Source organism: Battus philenor, unplaced genomic scaffold (genome assembly GCF_028537555.1).
Source record: "Battus philenor isolate CCGP_79_NKW_IND1 unplaced genomic scaffold, ilBatPhil1.0.hap1 SCAF_1, whole genome shotgun sequence".
Classification (NCBI taxonomy): Eukaryota; Metazoa; Arthropoda; class Insecta; order Lepidoptera; family Papilionidae; genus Battus; species Battus philenor.
The window spans coordinates 683,891-704,134 of record NW_027181661.1 but is presented as its reverse complement, the minus strand read 5'-3'; the positions used below and the strand labels follow the sequence as shown (position 1 = coordinate 704,134).

The 20,244-nt window shown below is 34.3% G+C and overlaps 1 protein-coding gene across 1 annotated transcript in view; it reads left to right on the top strand.

Annotated features, from left to right (window-relative positions):
* The window catches only part of LOC137920952 (cyclic nucleotide-gated cation channel subunit A-like), a 61,806-nt gene extending 42,077 nt beyond the window's left edge, over positions 1-19,729 (top strand). Inside the window, exons 4-10 of the mRNA XM_068763912.1 lie at positions 11,343-11,582; positions 12,780-12,939; positions 17,379-17,524; positions 17,594-17,716; positions 18,126-19,031; positions 19,105-19,286; positions 19,417-19,729. Coding sequence (XP_068620013.1) covers positions 11,343-11,582; positions 12,780-12,939; positions 17,379-17,524; positions 17,594-17,716; positions 18,126-19,031; positions 19,105-19,286; positions 19,417-19,681 — 2,022 coding nt within the window. The 3' untranslated portion in view covers positions 19,682-19,729. The remainder of the gene's footprint in view (positions 1-11,342; positions 11,583-12,779; positions 12,940-17,378; positions 17,525-17,593; positions 17,717-18,125; positions 19,032-19,104; positions 19,287-19,416) is intronic.
* The last annotated feature ends 515 nt before the right edge of the window (positions 19,730-20,244 follow it).

Genomic DNA, 20,244 nt, shown 5'->3' with positions numbered 1-20,244 from the left:
CGAAGAAAAAAGCCTCCGAGGCTTGGTTACGTAAAAAAAAGATTTGGGGTTTGAGTCTTATTATTTCGGCTATATCTTTAACCTGCAAAATCTTTATATATCGGCCAGTAACTGAACATACTCTTTTAAATGAAATCTAACAATTTTTCATGTACTTTATAATATGAATGTAAATATGTTATAATACCAGGAGCCATTAGACGCGGCGTAGTGTGCACGGAGGCCTATGTCTTGCATTGGGCATCTATCACATGAAAAGAAAAAGAAATAATTCGGTAAACCAAGAAAAAAAAATTATTCAACATTGGAACCTATAACAGAACTCTTATCGATCGTCAACTTTTTTTATAAATCTATTTTCTCTTTGACTCTACTCTGCTTCGAGGTATTATAGTTGTGGAGAAGAAACATGAAGAAACTCTATAACAACACATCTTTTAATAAAGTTTAACAACACTTTTATATATATATATATATATATATATATATATATATATATATATATATATATACTCTACGGCATATATACTAAATGAAATCGACATCACTGCCATGGATCATTATTATTTAAATATTCGTATAATGAATAATAAGCTTTTTACTTTTTATCAATTTATTTTTAATATGCGTTTTTAATTTTGTAAATGTTAGTCCAATAATCTTTTACGGAATTTAATTAAAAAATCTTATTTCTTTCAGTATAAATAATAGAAGTTCCAAGTTTCGAACAAATAAACACTCTCAAGACTTTATTAAGATGTATATATAAATAATCCAAGTAAAAATGTAATGTAACAATAAAATAGAATGAAAAAATGAAATAGAGAAAACGAAAGGAAAGAAAATGCGAAAGAAGATAAAAAAACTGTAAAATAAAAACAGAACTGAAATAATTATTGCCCCAACAAAAACCTTGTTCCCAATAAAATAGGAGTCGGAACAAGAGGTCCTCAATAGTGGAAGCTATTAAAAAATCAAACGCTTTAATAACATTTATTTAATAATATACATTTAATTTTAGTTTTGAAACTAAGAAAAGCATCTCAGTCTTGTGGAAATTTCTGATATATACATACAAAGATTAAAAAAATATTCCTTTGGTCAGTTACATTGAAAACTGATATACGATAACCTCTTGTTTACGCGAGCTAGGTATCGATTAAGCTGCACAAAGCCATAGTGAGTTTACAGCAAAAACGTCAATCAAACCACAAAAAGGATTTGTTAATATTTTGAAGATATGTATGCGCTACGAATTTGTTTTTATATAAATTAACTGGCTCCCGCTAGCTTTGAACATCAAGCCTCTTGTGGTCGTTATTTCAAAATGGTCACAAATGGTCATTCTTAACATGCCAAGCAAGATTATTTATGCCAAGTCTTGCTAAAGACACAAGTTATAGTTTGAAAATATGTATTCTTTAAACAACAACCAACACTTCTTATAGTGGTATTTCGTTAATCATTAGGAAGTCAGCATTTGTATTCAAATAAGCTATATATAGTTTCGCTGCTAGATAGAATTAGAATCGAAAAGAGTCGCAGAAGAATCAAGGTTATCGACGGAGCTTGAATAATCGCTTGTCTAAAGTGGCTGTGGGGGGGGGGGGGCAGCCGATAGACGAGCACGAGATGGTAGACGCGCCTGGGTAGGTTCTTCTCTATTAGGGTAGGTTCTTCTCTATTCTGAGTAGGTTCTTCTCTATTAGGTAGATCGACGACATAGGTAACGGGAAGTCCCTGTAGACGGGCAGCGAAGGACCTGTCGTCGTAGCGATCTTTGGTAGATACCTTTGTATTGTAATGGGCGTAAATCGGCTGAAAAGAAAAACAAGAAGCTATATATACTCTCTGAAATATGTTACATTAATATATTTTTCAATTTAAACGCGATAGGCCAATAACTTCAGCCAGTACAAAGTATGCAGTAATAGATAGTAAACAATTATTTATTTTAATATGTGTGTGAATCGAATATTGAAAACGCTTTTAATAACTATATTATCATTATGTTTTGAATTCAGTGTACACTTATAAAACTTTTTCACATATTTACAATCATCATGGGTATGTAAATGATATTTACACGTGTCATCGTGAATTGAAGACATAGGCTTCCTCAATAGATTTCAAATAGGACCAGTTGAAAGCAGCCTGCAAACAGTGTCTTTCGGCCATCTTGACATGTTTTATTTTATTTTTAATTATCATCGTTGTTATTTATGAGTGTATACATATATGTAAATAATATTTTTTTGTATTAAAAAAAAACTGGAAAAAAAATTAACACGTCGTGTCCACGTTATTGATGTCGCGCATGTTAACGGTGGCTAGTTTGTATGTAGCGGACGTAACGTCCATCAAAATACAATTACCTTCAAACGGCAACACAACAAAGCAATATCAATTTACGGACCGCCATTCGCGCGAATGTCATGGCCAAAGTTTCCACCTGTTGGTATTGAACTTTTGCACAAAGCATTCGCTAGAGCTACATGCCGGCCGATTAATTAAACTACGATCTCATTTCACCGAATCGACGCGAGTTAATCGAACTGCGAACTGTTCGGTGACTATATCTACGGAATTCTAACTGCGTAACAATCGATTTTTATTATTTTATTTACAACAACATACAAAAATGAAGCTATGAAAAATAATGAATTTCAAAAAATTGCCACGCCTCAAAACAAGCAAAATCTTATGAAACAATATATTTAATCTGGACATAAATAATCTTATAAAAAAATATCACTTTTGAATTTGGAATCTGTCATATTTTTTTCTAAATGTGTTATATTATTTTCGTGCCAAAATATTGTAGAATAATATGTGATATTAAAAAAGGTATGAGGCGATAAATAGAACCGAATCGATGTGATTTTATTACTTATAATACCTTTGGTGTGAAATATAATTTTTAAAATCATTCATATGCATATTATTTGTCAAATGTTTGTGTACCGGACTATTGATACAATTAAACCTCCTTTATTAGAAAAGTCTGACCGTCTACGTTGTTGTTCTTATGAAAAAAGCGATCGTAGCAGTACAGGGGAATAATTCAAAGAAAACCTTTACGAAAATAAAATATTTTATCTAGTGAGATAAATGTAGAAACAAGAATCGTGTCGGGTATTTAAAAATATATAAAAATCTAGCAGTAGAAGACTGAAGGCTATGCTGTTATTATGAGAGAAGAAAACAATTAAAATTTGTAAATTAGCGCCATCTATTGACGTGTTTTATCAAACTTAATGCAAACAACGAAAAAAAAAAACATTCAATATCTCTCCGTACGGTCACTATCCGTTCTCCCTCTGTTAATAAGCCACTATCTAAACAAACTGCGTACTTTCAATTGTCAAAGTACATTGTTATAAGACACACACGCACAGTACTGATGTCATAATTATGTCCATTTGCGGTTCAGTTTATTCATTGAGACATATATTCACAACACATTAGTTGATATACCAAAAATTGCATAGTTTATTTTAAAATTTTAAATGGAATTGTTAATCAAGTTCACCCAAAAATCAATAGATATGGCTATGATCGAAGCTATACTGCGTGATTGAATTAGAAATGAGGAGATGGACGGTGCAGCAGACGGCAGTGGGGAGCTTAAAGGTTCAAGTGGCCATAAGCTGGTAGTTCTGGCGTGGGTAGACCTCGAACTAGATGAACTAAAGACATAGTTTAGGACGCCAGATGCTGGCGGCGCAAGAAGTATAATCGTGGCATTATTTATAGGATGCCTTTGCTTTACAGTGCCTATCGAAAACAATAATAAGAAGAAGATATATAGCGTATTTATTACCCATAAAAAGGTTGACTAAATAATGAAATCGAGCAGAGTCAGTATTGGTTGGTCCAAAATTTTTACAATTAAAAGAAAACACAAAAAAATACTACGGGACTTATAGGAAGGCTCATGGTCATCCAAAGAGCAATAGAGAGGGTTATGTGCTTGAGTAATTGCTTGTCTTGTTGTGGCAGTTGGCGGAGCAGTGTCAGTGGCAGTCGGAAGGTTCGAGTTGCGACCACGAGCCGGTAAATTGAGCTCACCATTAGGTGAACCATGAAGGTCATGGGAAATCACTGGATGCGAGTAGCGCGAGGCTGGTCCTAGTGGCCATGCCTTACAGTAGGCGACGATTGGCAGATATATATATGACATATATACTTTTTTTACTTATTCGGTAGAGTCTTTTATTGATATTAACATTCAATAGTACCATTTTAATGCATTTGCTGCAAATTGATATACGCCTGTATCCCCCATTCCCGTTTCTCTGTAAGACCAATCGACCCATTACCACCCTTACAGAATTTCCCAGGAGGCGTACCGAGCGTTTGGATTCTACGTTTCTGATCCCAGGTCTCTTCGAAGTCAGAGTGAATAGGTGATCAAAGGCGGATTAGTAAGCGATTAAAGAAATATTTCCTTTCAACAATTTTCATAACGATATTGACATGTCAGTTATGATAAATTATGCGATTCTTTGTAATGCATCGAAAATTTTTCCACTTCATAGAGTGCATTATGGTAAACAATTCTAATTTTAGTTTGCCCGATGAAAATTGTGTGTAATTTTTCATCTGGAAAATTTTACGGATGACAAGTCGCCTTGTCTGGAGTCAAATGTGACGTATATTTCTCTCGACAAACTCTAACGATCGGTCTATATCTGGTTGCAATGAATATGGTAATGAAATGTATTTATTTATAGTAAATCTTTATATAGTCTTCAATAGTGATGTAGCTATGAATGGTTCTTCAACCCGATTTAATTATCATCAATATGTCAATTGATAGACGTTCACTGCATGACAAATGCCTCCCTCAAAGATCTCAATGATATCCTCTTGCACTACTAGCGACTTTTGGCGATCTTCAATACGTCATCAATCCTCCTAGTGGTAGATAGGGGGTACGAGAGGCTCCCAATAGCGGGGGCCATTAAAAAAAAATCCCCCTAGTGGTGTACCTCACCTACTGGCTCTTTTCATTAGCAATTCTTCGAGCTATGTCGATGAACTTGGTTTTTCTGTGGATTTCCTTATTTGTGATTCGATTTCGCTACGAATATAGCCTTCTATGTTTCTGGCACATTGGATTCTTTTGTGGTTTCTATTAATTTTATTGTAAAAAGTGGTACAATCAAAACTGACTAAATGCTCTATTTAATTTAATTAGTAAATTTTTGTATAGGCATTAAATATCGCAGCCTTAAAAACTGTTGTCCATTGTTATCTGTCCATATAGTGGGGAGTTTATCCGCGATGCGTCTGCTATGTGGGCATTCGAATGTAATAAAGACAATTTAATTATTTAGATTTTTTTTACTTTCGAAAAACAACGTCTAAACAGTTTTAGAGCGTTCTATTGGGGCCATGCATGAAACAGGATGTGCGACAGCGAGATCCTGGTCAACATGTTCATCTTTTCAGCGATAGCACGTCTCTCCAAAGATTTCACCACAAGTGTCTCCGATGACCTTTACAATGTCGTCTGTCCATCTTGTTGTTGACGTTCTACACTGCGCAGGCCATGCGTATGGCTTTACTTCAACTGACCAATTTTTATCACTTCCGCTAATTTACGAATCACCTGATTCCTGATTTTTTCTCGCAGAGAAAATTCTAGCATTGTCTTTTTTGTTATTTTTTTAAACTTATCACAAAAGCGAATACAGTTTATGGGTTATGTACCATGGATCATAATTTTGTTATTAATGTATATAACCCACTATGACTGAGTAAATCAAATTATGAAAATTAAAAAAAATACTTATTCACATGAAAAAGTCATGTGTAAACGCATCTTTACATATCCATCCCTCTCACTTGACTATAAAAGTGCAGTTGAAAAAGCGCTAGATTAATGTTTGTAGAATCTAATATATGTAGTTACTACCCTTTTTTATTCTGCCAGGATAATCAAGCATAAATTATTACAATTTAATAACTATATTAAACGATTTTTAGAATATATATAAATTACTAGCTGATCCCGCAAACGTTGTTTTGCAAAAAAAATTAAAATTTTTAATTAACAAATGTAAGATAAGGGTTGATCGTAGAGGGGTGAAAATTTAGGTTTGTACGTATTTTTGTATGTTGTATCATACTAAAATAAAAACCAAAAAAATTGTCTAAAAAATTAAAAATAAAATTTAGGGGTGGACCACCCTTATCACTTAGGGGTATGGAAAATAGATAGTAGCCGATTCTCAGACCTACTGAATACGCATATAAAATTTGGTAAAAATCGGTCAAGCCGTTTCGGAGGAGTTCAAGTTCGAACACCGTGACACGAGAATTTTATATATTAGATTTAGAGACTTGAATAACAACGCAACAGATAATAAATAAAGGCAAAACATGATTTTAAGCATAATATCTTTATTGATAAATTCCATAATGTCATATATCATAATTAAAAATTGTTTACTTATTTCATTGTAAAATTTATATACTGTAAAAATAGATAAAACTGGTCTATACAAAGTGGGTGCCGATAGCGTCTTTGTCTAGATGGAATTTAATAAAGCATCGGCGTCCGATATCTCAAATGATTATTATCTTAATGAAATAAATAAACTAAGGATTTATATCGGCTTCGCATTGTTCTTGCATACAACGTCTACTTTTATCTACTCTATGGTATTTAAGATATTTTCTAGATTAACTTAGTTGAGACATTGAACATAATGTTAAAGAACTGCTACGGGTCCTTACATTACTTTGGACACTACATGGCGTGAAACATGGCGTCCAACGTGTCCTGGTGTTCGGCACTGATGATATCATAATGTATATAGGTTGTAATTTTACTAGGAAACTTAAGGATATTGCATGACATGGCCTTTTCCAAATATTGACAGGATGGCCGTTCCTGTCTGCTTTCTTTTCATCGACCATAACTATATCATCGGTCTACCTAGTCGGGGACCTACCGTCTACCTCCTCGTGGTCATCATGAGAACCTTGACGCCCACTGTTACTTCGACGAGCAATTCTTCGGTGACTGTTTCTTCGGATTTTTTTTTCTTCACTGAAGTTATACGAAGCTTTATTATCATTAAAAATAACTTTAACTATTATAAGATAGGTAAAAGTCTTTGTTTAAAAAATTTCTTAAACACAATATTCTTTTTACTCGTGTACTCTTATCAAAGTGTTCGTCGACAGGCTCCAATTGGTTCTGATGTCATCGCTGATCTAAGTGTGTATATATAAATTTAAAAGATAAACTTAAATTAAAAATAAAAATCAAAATAACAATTACAAATGTAATGACATTAAAGGTAAAATAAAGTTTCTATACGAGGAAGTTTCCTACTCGCCACGTGTTTCGAATAGTACTATACGTCAAGGTAGATTGGGCAATTCGTTTTGACCTTTGTCGTTATTAATATATAATTGTTCTGTGACAATTTATGCGGTAATGTTTCGAAATCTATGCTAATATCACAGCGATTTTTTTTATCTATTTAATATCCTGTCCATGATTTATTTGCATGTTTTATTAAATTTTATTTATACTTTAGTATCTTAAAATGAAATTATATGATTAATTTTTGTTACAAATAATGACTTACGGTAGAGGAATGTGGTCTCTCTGAATCTTAATTTAAAAGTTCATTGTCGCTCAATTACCCATGCTAGGGATTTTTTTTAAATGGTTTTCCCCTTTTGGGGGCCTTTCGTACAACCTCTGTTTTGTGTTCACATGGACAGTTTTCTTTTCTAAGTAATTTATTCACATTCTTTTCTAATTATGTCATCACTTTTCTTTTAAAGTCCGTCTCAATATGTCTCACTCATTTCCTTTTTTTGCTACACATAATCTTTCATTGCTTTACCCTTCATGCATCGCCTTTTTTCCGCACCATTTCCACCTGGATTGCTTTTTTTAAATTTTTTATTTCGCATTCAAAAAGAGTATGTAATTAAATTATATGAAATAGTATTTTGGGAATTGAACCCAGGACCTAGGTAGATTCAGTCCTATGTATATATATATATATATATATACATATATATATATACAAATATATGTATAAATCAGGTTAGTATTTCAATTCTAAAGTATAATTCGTCTGATATATTCAATTCTATTTCAATTTACCAATGCGTTTTAAAAAAAAGTACAACGGAAAAGATCTAATCGAATGGCTCGATAAATTTATTAGAGTGCATACAATTCTTAACCATGTCGTCCCTAGATACGTGTAACATGTTGGTAACAATCTATATGCAAATAAGATAAAATTAATGAATAAAAAATTCAGTAATTATTTGTAAAATCGAATTTAATTTTTATATTGTTATATCTAATATATTGAACGGAATATATATATATAATTTGATATTCAGGCGCCTTTTCACAATTTAATCGTAGGATGTAACATGCTAGATATGCATCGCCCATAGATTTTCAAAAAGGATTAGAAAGAATTGATCTTAACTTCTTGCGGGGGATTTCCCGCGCTAGCTAGTCCGTGACATTTTCACGGAAGTTAATAGACAACATTTTTTTCCGTCTTAACCACAGAGTAAATTAACTATATCTGACTGTCGAACATTTTGACATCAAATAAGATGTTTTTATTTATCGAATCTATATACCACAGACATTAGCGTATGCGCCTTTGTTTTTATAATAAACTGTATATATTTCCATATTTGATTTCCACATGTATCTCTAAGTCAAAGTGTTTACTAATCTAAGTTACTCTAGTCTCTTCTTTAACTATTTCCTAACTTAAATGATTTTAAAGTAAATTGAAGTATTAGTATTGAAGTATTAGTAATATTGAAGTATTATTTTTTTTATAATCATTGGTGTCTTGTATGTTTGTCCACGATATTCTTACAATGTCCAGTTTTTAAGGTTACGTAACGTGCAACCATTTCCTCATTCCTACTCCATATTGACATCCCCAGGTTATACGCCAGTATCTGTTAATCTTTAAGTGATTCCTTTTATAGTGCGATCTGCCAAGGGTTGGAACTACCTAACGTCGTTGTTTCCAGCCAACAATAACTTAGGAGTCTTCAAGTTAAGCGTGAACAGGTTTCTTCTAGGCAAGCATGTAGCATCGTAGACCTCGTCAACACTTAACATCAGGCAAGACAGATGTCAAACGCTTTGCCTATAAACTAATCATAAAAAAGAGGTATTCGCTTACGATAGAACTTATAAGAAGGTTACTCAGAGAACAATAGGAGCTATGCCTGGAGTTTCGCTGCGTGATCGAATCCAGGTGACTAGATCCGCAGAAGAACCAAGATCACCGAGTAAGTTCAAGTATTTGTTCGTCTAAATTGGCAGTGGTTGATGGCCATTGGGGCCGAATGCTTCTCTAGTGGTGGCCACGACCCGGTAGATAGGCCCCCCACTAAGTGGAGTGACGATATAATGAAGGTCACGGGAAGTTTCTGGATGCGGGTAGAGGATCTGTTGCCTTGTAGTGGGCGTCCATCGGATATAAAGAAATCGAGGAAGCACTAGAAGAAGAAGTTGAGGAAAAAGCTCGTAAAATCGATTTGATTCGTTCTGCTGTAATTCTATTTAGGGGCATATCGCTCCTTTAACCAATGGCCATTTGGGTGGAAAATTTTTTGTATTACGACCACGAGCAAGAAGTCGAGGAGTAAGCGCTTCACTGGGTCGACCGATGACATAGATCGCAAGTCCCATCATCTTGGAAATATTTGAAGGAAGCCTTATCCTTGAATTGCGCGTCTATTGGCTAAAAAGAAGTTTACATAAACAATATATTTTAGAGTGATGACTTTATACAGCATGTTTGAAAATTTCGGAAGTAGTAAAAGGAGTAGGAAACCTTTGGAGGCTTTCAAATGTGATCAATCATCTATAAAATATTTATACACTAAGAGAAGTTAAATATAAAACTGTTTTACTTTCTCTTTGTATACTATATGCATATCTATTTCGGTTTTCACTATAGATAATAGACTAAAGCAACGGGTCGTGCTTTTACGACAGCTTTGAGAAATACAATTGGATGGCTTTTGAAAGATTCGATCGTTCGAGAAATGTTTCAGAACGAATCACATGAACTTGCGTAGACACGGCACGAGCTTTTTTAGTTCGTGCACTTTAGCTTTTAAGGTATTAAAATACAACTTGATATATTTTTCACCGGTTCACTGAACTTTAGTTCATTATAATATTGACAAATGAAATAGGAAATGCGTAAATATATTTTCTATTGTGTTTCAAAAACGAATTTTTTTTCACAATAGTTTTTAATGTTATTATAGTCATTTTGTTGGATGGTTTATTATTACCACCATATATTTATACCACCGATGTTCAACCAGTAAGGACTACGAAAAGAAATAGAAGTCATCAACCATTCTTTCAACTGTAGTGTTGGCGAGCTTATGTACTGTATAAACGGGTTAAATAAATTCTAATGATTGTGATTTAATTATAATTTTACAAAGCTTGGTAGCAGTAAAATGTAGCATAACAATTAACAGAACAAACAAGCAAAACTGTCAATATAAAAAGTATAAAAAGGTTTTAAGTGATCCAGTCGCTAACACATAGGTCGTTTACTAGTGAATATAAGACTCCTGAATGATTTAGTTGTAAGTTACTTCCAGCATCCGACGACGAAGTGCTGGTCCAGGACCTTATAGTTCCAGCGACTATGTTTACTGTACTTTTGGTCTATCCCACTCCCACTTGAAATCTACTAATGTAATGTAACTGAAAGTTTTTTAATACTATTCTTAGTATACACATTATTAAAATATATTTTATGACACAAGGTATACTGTATGTACAATAAAATTACACTGTCACTTTTAGATTTGCCACTATAGATATACCAATAATAAAAAATAAATAAAAAAGTACATTATGTTGAAGAATACTATACTGATGTTAATGCGTGGAATTAAATGTTGTTGATGCTCATTATGAAAGCTAATTATTGTCACTGATTCTTCATAAAACAGACACACACACACGCACACACACACGCATGCACGCACACACACACACACACGCGCGCGCGCACACACACGCACACACGCACATATTATGTGAACATTGATCTTTGGGGGAAACCTGTGCTTTGCAGTGAGCATCCATCTACTGAAATAAGAAGAATAGAAACATTTACTTCTAAATGATTAGTTTTATTTACTATAGTGAATTTAATAGGAGACCTTTTCTTACTCCAAATGAACATAAACTTTCAAATTCTTAAGAAATATATCTGAAACAGGAGAAAAGATGGATAGGTCTTCGATTTTCCACAAATGAAAACTAACATTGATTTTTTTTACAGGCGGTCAGCGAAGTTGAACCAAGAACGGGCTGGGTGCAGAGGCAACTGTCGCGTTTGTCACGCAACCTCCGCTACAGGATCAGCGGAGAGGGACGCGCCAAACCACCTGACTGGTTCCTCGATAAGTTCGCGGCGAAAACATTCTCGGATCCCGAAGAACCGCTTTATCAAACTAAGAGATCGAAATTCTTTTGCGGATTGAGACTAGCATTCGATCCAACGCTACCAGCCCATTATCATGTATAACAATTTTTTTTTAATTCATCCTTTTCAATGTTCCTCTGGTTCACAAACCTACTCACTTGTATCTCCTTCTACTACACCCGATTGATAGATATTATCTTATTTCAATAAAAAAGTAGAGTCCGCAATATACCGCACACCATAATTACTCTGGAACACAGGTTTTCTATCGAAGAAACCTCCCAGGAATCTACTACTGAACTAATTATGATTGATATGTATTTTGTTATTTAATTTATTCAGAATAAATACCCGTACTGAAACATTAACCTGTTTTGAAAGAAGAAGTACATGCTATAACATATTAATTAGGCTTAATACGGATTGCTAGATATCATGTTATTTAATTTTTATTAAAATTGGACGCTTTTATGGATGTCCTAATCGCCTCACATTAAATCTCTCATCAATTTTTGTATATTTATGTGTTATTTCAAGAAGGCTTTCACATGTCAAGTCATTAGTAAAATTGAACGTATCTTTACATATACAAGTTGATTGATAAATGTTAAAAATATAAAGGGATGAATGTATATTATATATGATATTGATTATTGTTTGTACTATCTATTCCTGTAGACATTGTACAGCCAGAAGTTACTGCCTTGTCATATTTGAATTTAGAAAAAAATAAATAAATGTTATATATTTCAGAAATACGAAAATATAAAATCATTTAACAAAACAGTTATACACGGTGTTAATATAAGGAATAAAAATAAACTATATGCTCCTTGCTGTCATGTTTAAATTAAATAAATAATTTATTGCATTAAGGTAAACGTATGTACAATAAAATGTCAATATCAATTTCAGATTTCAGTTAAAAAAAATTATTGAAATAAAATTGTTATTCTACACAAGAATACTATACTGATGTTTATGTGTGGAATTAAAAGTTGTTTATGCTAATTCAGGAAGTTAATTATTGTCGCGGACTATTTATAAAACTATATTTGTAAAGAGCAACTGTTGAGTTTCTTCGGCTCTTTTCAGCGGAACTGCCTTTAGAGTCGGCTGTAGCTTAAATTTTGATTTTTAAAAAATAGGTGTATATTAGTGTACATTCATCCCGTTGAAGCCTTTATGAATAAATCAGTCTGTGTAAATAAAAATGGATCTCCAAATGCTAATGCTGGGATCTCTTTTTGTGGATCATTGTATATTTATTATAATAATAGTGTTTCTTTGTAGTGGTTGGCAGTTGTGTCGCTTGCGATTTTATACAATGTGGTCTTTGTGATCGGGAGGGCGGTTTTCTGGGAGCTCGATAACCTCACAGTCCTCTGGTTCGTGCTGGACTACCTCTGCGATGCCATATACGTTATCGACACCGTCGTTCATATTCATGAAGGTGTGTATCCTTTACCTTATATGTCTGTTTAGCAACTTAAATATAAATACGTATGATCATCGTTTAAAACAGAGGTGACCAACCTTTTTAATTAACGTACCAATTAAAAATTAATAAATTTTTTGACGAACGCATATAGTTAAAAAACTTACTTATTATAAACATTAAATATTAAAAATTTGTTAAGTTTTAATAATATATGAATTTATTTAAAATTTTTAATGACAAGTTTGGCCTTTTTTTTTGTTACAAGTTGATAATATGTACATATTATCAATTTGTAACTCACTTTTTATTATAATTAATTTAACAACTATATATCGATGAGAGAAAGAAAATAAAATCTGAAAATTATGGGCGGGTCGCATAGACGTGTTATACGGGCCGCGTTTTGAACATCCCTGGTTTAAAACGCAGGACATCCACTGCTAGATAAGTCTCCCTTATAGATTTTCAATATGCCAAGCTGGATACGATCTGCATCCACCTCAACAGTCTTCGCACGTGATATGAAAGATTTCATATCTAATAATTAAGAGTAATCAAAGTAATTTTTGTTTTCAAACTATATCTATACATGTTGCATTGCGAAGGTATGCGAATATTTTTTTATCTTTTCTTTTGCGAATGTTTTAATATATATGTTGTTTATATCTTCAATGTAATACCATGTTTTTTTCTGATAACACTATATTATAATATACCATAAAATTTAAAATTGTAATGGGACTTGTTATATGTATTCGTTATATAATATATTGGCTAATTATTTTTTTTTGTTTTTTATATATCTTAAAAATATCTTATAAATACCGTTATCACTACAAGAATACAATTGGACGTTTTATCGCATTAAGCGAACTTTTACAGATAATCTTTGGATGAATTGAAAGAGATCCGTATATTAGTAAAGGGGTGTATACTGGTATTAAATAAGAAGAATTATTTATTAAAAGTATAATTATAGCATAATAAAGTCATACTGAAACCGCTGTACCGCGCCTTAGGAAGCGGAGCGGGGAGGGGCTCGATGAATATAGAGCGAAGCGCTACCGCCGCGATCGCTGACGGCGAGTGCTACGGCTAACACTTCCTTTGGTCTAGACGCACGCAAACCTCTGGCACAGTACAGTCGCTTTGGTAGTACTGTAGTGTAAAGTTATATATATATATATATATATATATATATATATATATTTATATATATATATATATCTATGGTTAGGCAATTTATGCAATTAAAATAATCTGGACAGGAATCCGTCGTTGCTGCCCATAGTCGCCTTCTGCAAGGCATAAGCCTTCCTCAGAGATATATATGAAGGTATATACATTAATCGCCACGCTTGAAGTCGGGTTGGCGATTGCAGTGAGATATTACGGTACGCAAAGGACACTGTTGTCCGTCCACTGGCAATTTTAAGCTGTGGTAATTGGTAAAGGTATATAAGTAATGAACAATAAGTCAATTAAATAAGATTGACCTGATGAATTGAACCCGCGACCTATGATTGTTAGTAAGCAATGGCATCTGCCATATAGATCACTGGAGAAATTTACAACCGATTTAAAATTGTTGTAAAAATTCTTTTATTGTATCCAAGAATACTATACTTATATTAATGTTGTTGATACTCATTTAGGTAGCCAATTATTGTCGCGCGTTCTTTAAGAAACTTTATTTGCATAGAGAAACTAGTTTCTCGTCGGCTCTTCAGCAAAACTGCCTTCCGAACCAGTGGTAGCTTCCTGTTGGAATAACAAAGCCGACATTTTAATGATTTGATTATATACCGTTCTCTATCACATACATCTTGTATTTCATTACGCATTCATTTTGTATTTTACACTCACAACCTTCTTTCTCCTACACCCTTCCACATTCTTTCACACACGATGCATTGCTTCAGCAATTGCAATGTAATTATCTTTATGTGTGATATAATGCAAATAAAAAAACACTCTACTCAGAAGATTTATGTATGTGTTCTGTGTGGTAAATATAGATAGATAATGAATTGATAATACACCAGTATGATGCTATGAATTCAGATTGACGTAATAGAGAAGATGGTTGAGGTTTCTAAGTTCAAAAGTTTACATCGACGGCAGTAAGGCGTAGATCCGCGAGGGGTCGTGTGGGGTCGTGGAGCCACGCCCTGCGTCATCAAATTTAGCTAACACGTGGACAAACATGCGGCCCTGTCTAGTTGCTTTTTCCGTTCAAATATAGTATTGCCTTACGTGAACCGAACTCGAATAACTAGCTCGATGTACCATTCGAAGATACTATTATCTCTTCTTTCTTCTTCTGTTCAAAAATAGTGTTTTTTTTTATGAGACCTCCGCTATTGTGATCTCCCCTTCCACCCCTATTTTGTTGGGAACAGGGTTTTTTATTTCTTAACTATTTTTTCACATGAATTTTTTATTTTCGTCCTCGTCTTCCATAGTTCACAATATCTTTTTTCTTCCTTCTATCATTCCATAATTCCATCTTCTTTTCTCAATCATTCTATTCCTTTCATCCATCCTCAAACACTTCAGTTGTATTTTCTATTGCAGTATCACAGCTTTATTTAGTTTATTTATTTATCTCATGTACATCAATTTTACATTTTTTTTCTTTATTTCAATAAATCTATCTTAATAAGATTATATTTAATATATAATAAGACTTACAAAATTTTATGTTTAACTATGTTTTATTCCTATTAATTACATATTGTGCAACTTTCCTGAAGAATTTGAGGACGGAATAAGAGATTCCGTCCTCAAATCATCATCCTTTTCCATTATAATGGAGGCGAGTGTGGCCTCCTCAATCTTTTTTCCTATTCGGCATTCGGTCTCGTACCGGAGCCCTCCAAACGCGGGACATTCTGCTACCAGGTGGATCACGGTCTGGACCACGCCCGGTTAACAGAAGCACGAGAGGTCCTCCCTGAGCTTAATCCTATAAAGGTACTCAGAGAACCCCCCGTGCCCCGTAAAGAGCTGGACCAAGACCGCGTCCACCTCCATGCTACGGAGCATGAAGAACCGGGAAGAACTTCCGCGTTGTCGATGCTGTCGTTCCATTCATGTACCTGCTATTCCATTCGTCAAGCGTTCCCAGCCTAAGCTGTCAAAAACAGTGTTATGGTTCGTTCGAACTTAGTGTTTCTTGTTTCGTTCAAATATACTAACACAAAAGCGAATGCAACAATGATGTTCAATTCCACAAGGTTCTTCTATTACGTCTCAAAACAGTATTTCTTTTTTTTTCGTTAAAAACGTTTTAATTCACGTTCAGAAACGGAAATTCCTTCCGGTCAAATATCATACTTATTCTCTCTAGTAGCTGCGATTGAATAACTTATTTGGAGCAACGGTAGTCCAGCGGTAGAGATCTGAGACTTGCAAGTATGGGTCGCGGATTTGATTCCTTGAGTGAATTAATCATATAGAATTGCTACTGTTCACTAAATTTTATAGAAGCGGCAGCATCCTCTGTGTACCATTATACCACACTGCGATTGTCAATCCCCCAGACAAGTGTGGCGATTATGGTATATCCCCTCGTAGATATTTCTAGGATAGGTCAATACCCTGCAGTTGGCGACTATGGATACGACTTCTTACTTTGATATATTTTTTTTCGTTTAAATATAGTAACACAACTGTTTGATTCGGTTGACTTTTCTCTTCTGTTTTTTTTTTGCTTTTTCTCAGTACCAAAATATTATTTGTATTGTTTTTCAAATATAGTATACTTATATCTATTTGATACATTAACATATGGTATTAATTTATTTGAATCCAGGGGAATGTAAGATTGTTTGATAAGGAAAAAAGTATATATTTACGAGGCTACGTATTATATATATATATATATATATATCTACTATAAGTACTTCACTGAATAGTAGTATATGAATATATAGTCTTCAATCGATGACAAATTCTGTTTACGTCGTTTGACTGACTATTTTTGTCTTTAAAAACATACCTCTGTCAAAAAAAAGGATTTCCTTTAATACTTTTAATGCTATTTTCTCACAAACATTAACATAAACGGAGAATTTTTTATTCGGTTTAATTTTGTCTTGTTTTCTCTTTAACATAGTATTCGAAGACGATATGTTAAATAAAATCTAGAAATTTAACGTATACTTGAGGTATAGGGAACTTGTTTCTCTTGAGAACATATTTGAATTTGGTTATGACAGCATTCATCATGCAGGAATCTTAAATTATATAAAAAACATTGAGAATATTATTGTAAATTAAAAACAGTATTTGATTTCAATGTGCACCTCTTTATTGACATAACCTCTTTCGTCTGTCAATGTCAATGTCACTTTGTGTCGATTGACAGTCTGTACTTTCACAGTGTTGCTAGAAACAACACTTTAAAAGTTACTAAAAAGATTTGTTGTAAAATAAATAATTTTCAGGATATCTCGATCAAGGTCTCATGGTTAAGGATTCGGCAATGCTGAGACGGCATTATCTCAGCTCAGACTCTTGGAGATATGATGTAATATCTTTACTGCCCACCGACATAGCGTACTACTGGTGGAGCCCGGGATCCTGTGATTACGTGAGTACAAAAGTATATTCGCGCACGAAAATCATAATGAATTAAAACTTATCATAGATTTTGTTACAGAAACGTCTACCTTGTCCAGTGGTTGTTCGATTGAATAGACTGTTTCGGCTGCCTCGAATGTGGGAATGGTTCAACCGAACTGAAACCGCCACTAGCTATCCGAATGCTTTTAGAATATGCAAGGTATTATACTCTACCTAATATATACTTTTATTGACAGTTGATTTAACTCGATGTCTGCTGAATTTATATGATTATCTCCTAGAGACTGTAATCAACATCATGATTTTAGACATTTCAAGTCCACCGCTGGACATAGAACTCCCCCACTGATTTATAATAGAACCGATTGGATGCGGCTTTCACTTTATGTCTTCTACCTTATCAATGTCTGTCCACCTTGTGGGCCGACGTCTAACTGCACTTGTTCAGGCTCCAGCGGTTATCTGTTCTGGCAGTGTTTTTTTTTATTTATTCCATATTGCTAAAGAAATGAGGCAGTTTATTGTAAAAGCGTAAAAAATTGCCCATTTAATATCTACATATCCTAAATAAGGGACAAAAATTCTAAAATTTAATATGTACTTCTCAGGTTGTAACAGCGATCCTGGTGCTTATACATTGGAATGCTTGCCTCTATTTCGCGATTAGTTACGCTATCGGTTTCGGCACGGACAACTGGGTCTACAACCTTACTGGAGCACGCAACGAGTCGCTTGCACATCAGTACATCTACAGCTTCTATTGGTCCACTCTTACTCTGACAACAATAGGAGAGACTCCACAACCAGAAATCGACGCTGAATATCTTTTCGTTGTTGCTGACTTCCTTGCTGGCGTTCTAATATTCGCCACAATCGTCGGTAACATAGGTTCCATGATATCCAACATGAATGTCGCAAGGGTTGAGTTTCAGAACAAAATGGACGGCGTGAAACAATACATGGCATTCAGGAAGGTCAGTGGTGAACTCGAAGCGAGAGTAATCAGATGGTTCGCTTACACCTGGGCTCAGAGCGGTGCCCTGGATGAGGAGAATGTCTTATCATCATTGCCTGATAAGCTTAAAGCAGAAATAGCAATACGTGTTCATCTCGACACTTTGCGCAAGGTCAGAATCTTTCAGGACTGCGAACCAGGACTTCTAGAGGCGTTGGTGTTAAAACTAAGACTTCAAGTCTTCAGCCCCGGAGATTACATTTGCAGGAAGGGAGATGTTGGAAAAGAGATGTATATCGTAAAAAGAGGCAGATTACAAGTAGTTGCTGATGACGGTAAAACTGTTCTAGCCACATTAAGCGCCGGATCTGTTTTTGGTGAAGTAAGTGTTTTGGAAATAGCTGGAAACCGTACTGGTAATCGAAGAACTGCTAATGTCCGGGCACTCGGTTATTCGGATCTGTTTTGCCTAGCGAAACGTGACCTATGGGAGGCTCTCGCGGACTACCCTGATGCGAGGGCCACGCTCACTGAACGAGGCTGTCAATTGCTTAGAAAGGTTAGTTGGAAATCACACAAAAATGTAACTTGAGTAGAAATAAATTTATTACTAACTAAGACTTATATTTCAGGACGGTTTATTAGACGAGACGGTGTTTCAAAATGCTCAAACGACCCAACAGAGTTTGGAGGAAACAGTTCACAAGCTTGAGGCGACAGTTGAAATGCTTAGCAATCGTATTCAAGGACTTCTTTCAGATGTCGGAGAAGAACAGGCTAAGATCAAACAGAAGATTAATAAGCTGGAAGTTAGGTAATACAATCACACATTGATTACGCGTTTAAAAGCACTTGGCGAATGTTAATTTTTAATATGATGATACTGCAGAGCGAATTGAATACATTGTAACGCTACATAAGTTTAAAGTTGATGCGTATTTTAGGTTGATTGAATCTGATACGGAGACTGGCTCTGAAGATGGAACAATAGATGATGGATCGGAACTGAAGAGCGAAGTGGTCCAAGTCTACGATTCAAGCCCACCGTACAGCTCACCAAGGAATAATAAAATGTTTTTTGGTCACCCAGTTCGTGAGAGAGGATTCTCTCTATGCGTTGAAAGATCTCCTGGACTCATACACTTCCAACAAAAGCCTCGCAGTAAATCTCTACGCCTCAAGAAGATACATAAAGACGTTTCGAAGTGAAAACTTCGCTTTTGCAAATCATCTTTGGTTTCTCGGGCATCCTTTATAAAATACTCAAAATTGAATATCTCGAACAGACTTATATCGGAGATTATGATATTTTTGATACCTGTTTGGCATTTTATTAAACTAAGATTTTATTTGAAAAAAAAAATCACTCAATTTCTTTAAAATAAAACTTTGAGATTACGTTTTCCCATCAACTATAATAATGTCCCACGAATTCGTAAGTTGAAAATTAATTCAAGACATTTTCCTTTCTCTCAATACTCAAACAACGTCATATTTTGCTTTTACATCCAATTTAACGGCCGTCGGTGCGTTGTTGGCTGAATTTTAAATGAGCCATTTTTATAGTTTGGCTTTATGTCATGTTGTCAAAAGAGAAAAGCGTGAAGTTTTCACTACGAATACAAATGAATGTGAAAAATACAAGTATATTTTAATGATATTTAAACGTACAATACACTTTTTAATACAGTACACTGAGTAGTGTACTTTATATGTTGTATTATATAGTACACTGAACTTAAAATACAATATGCGGAGTATTTTGAAATACA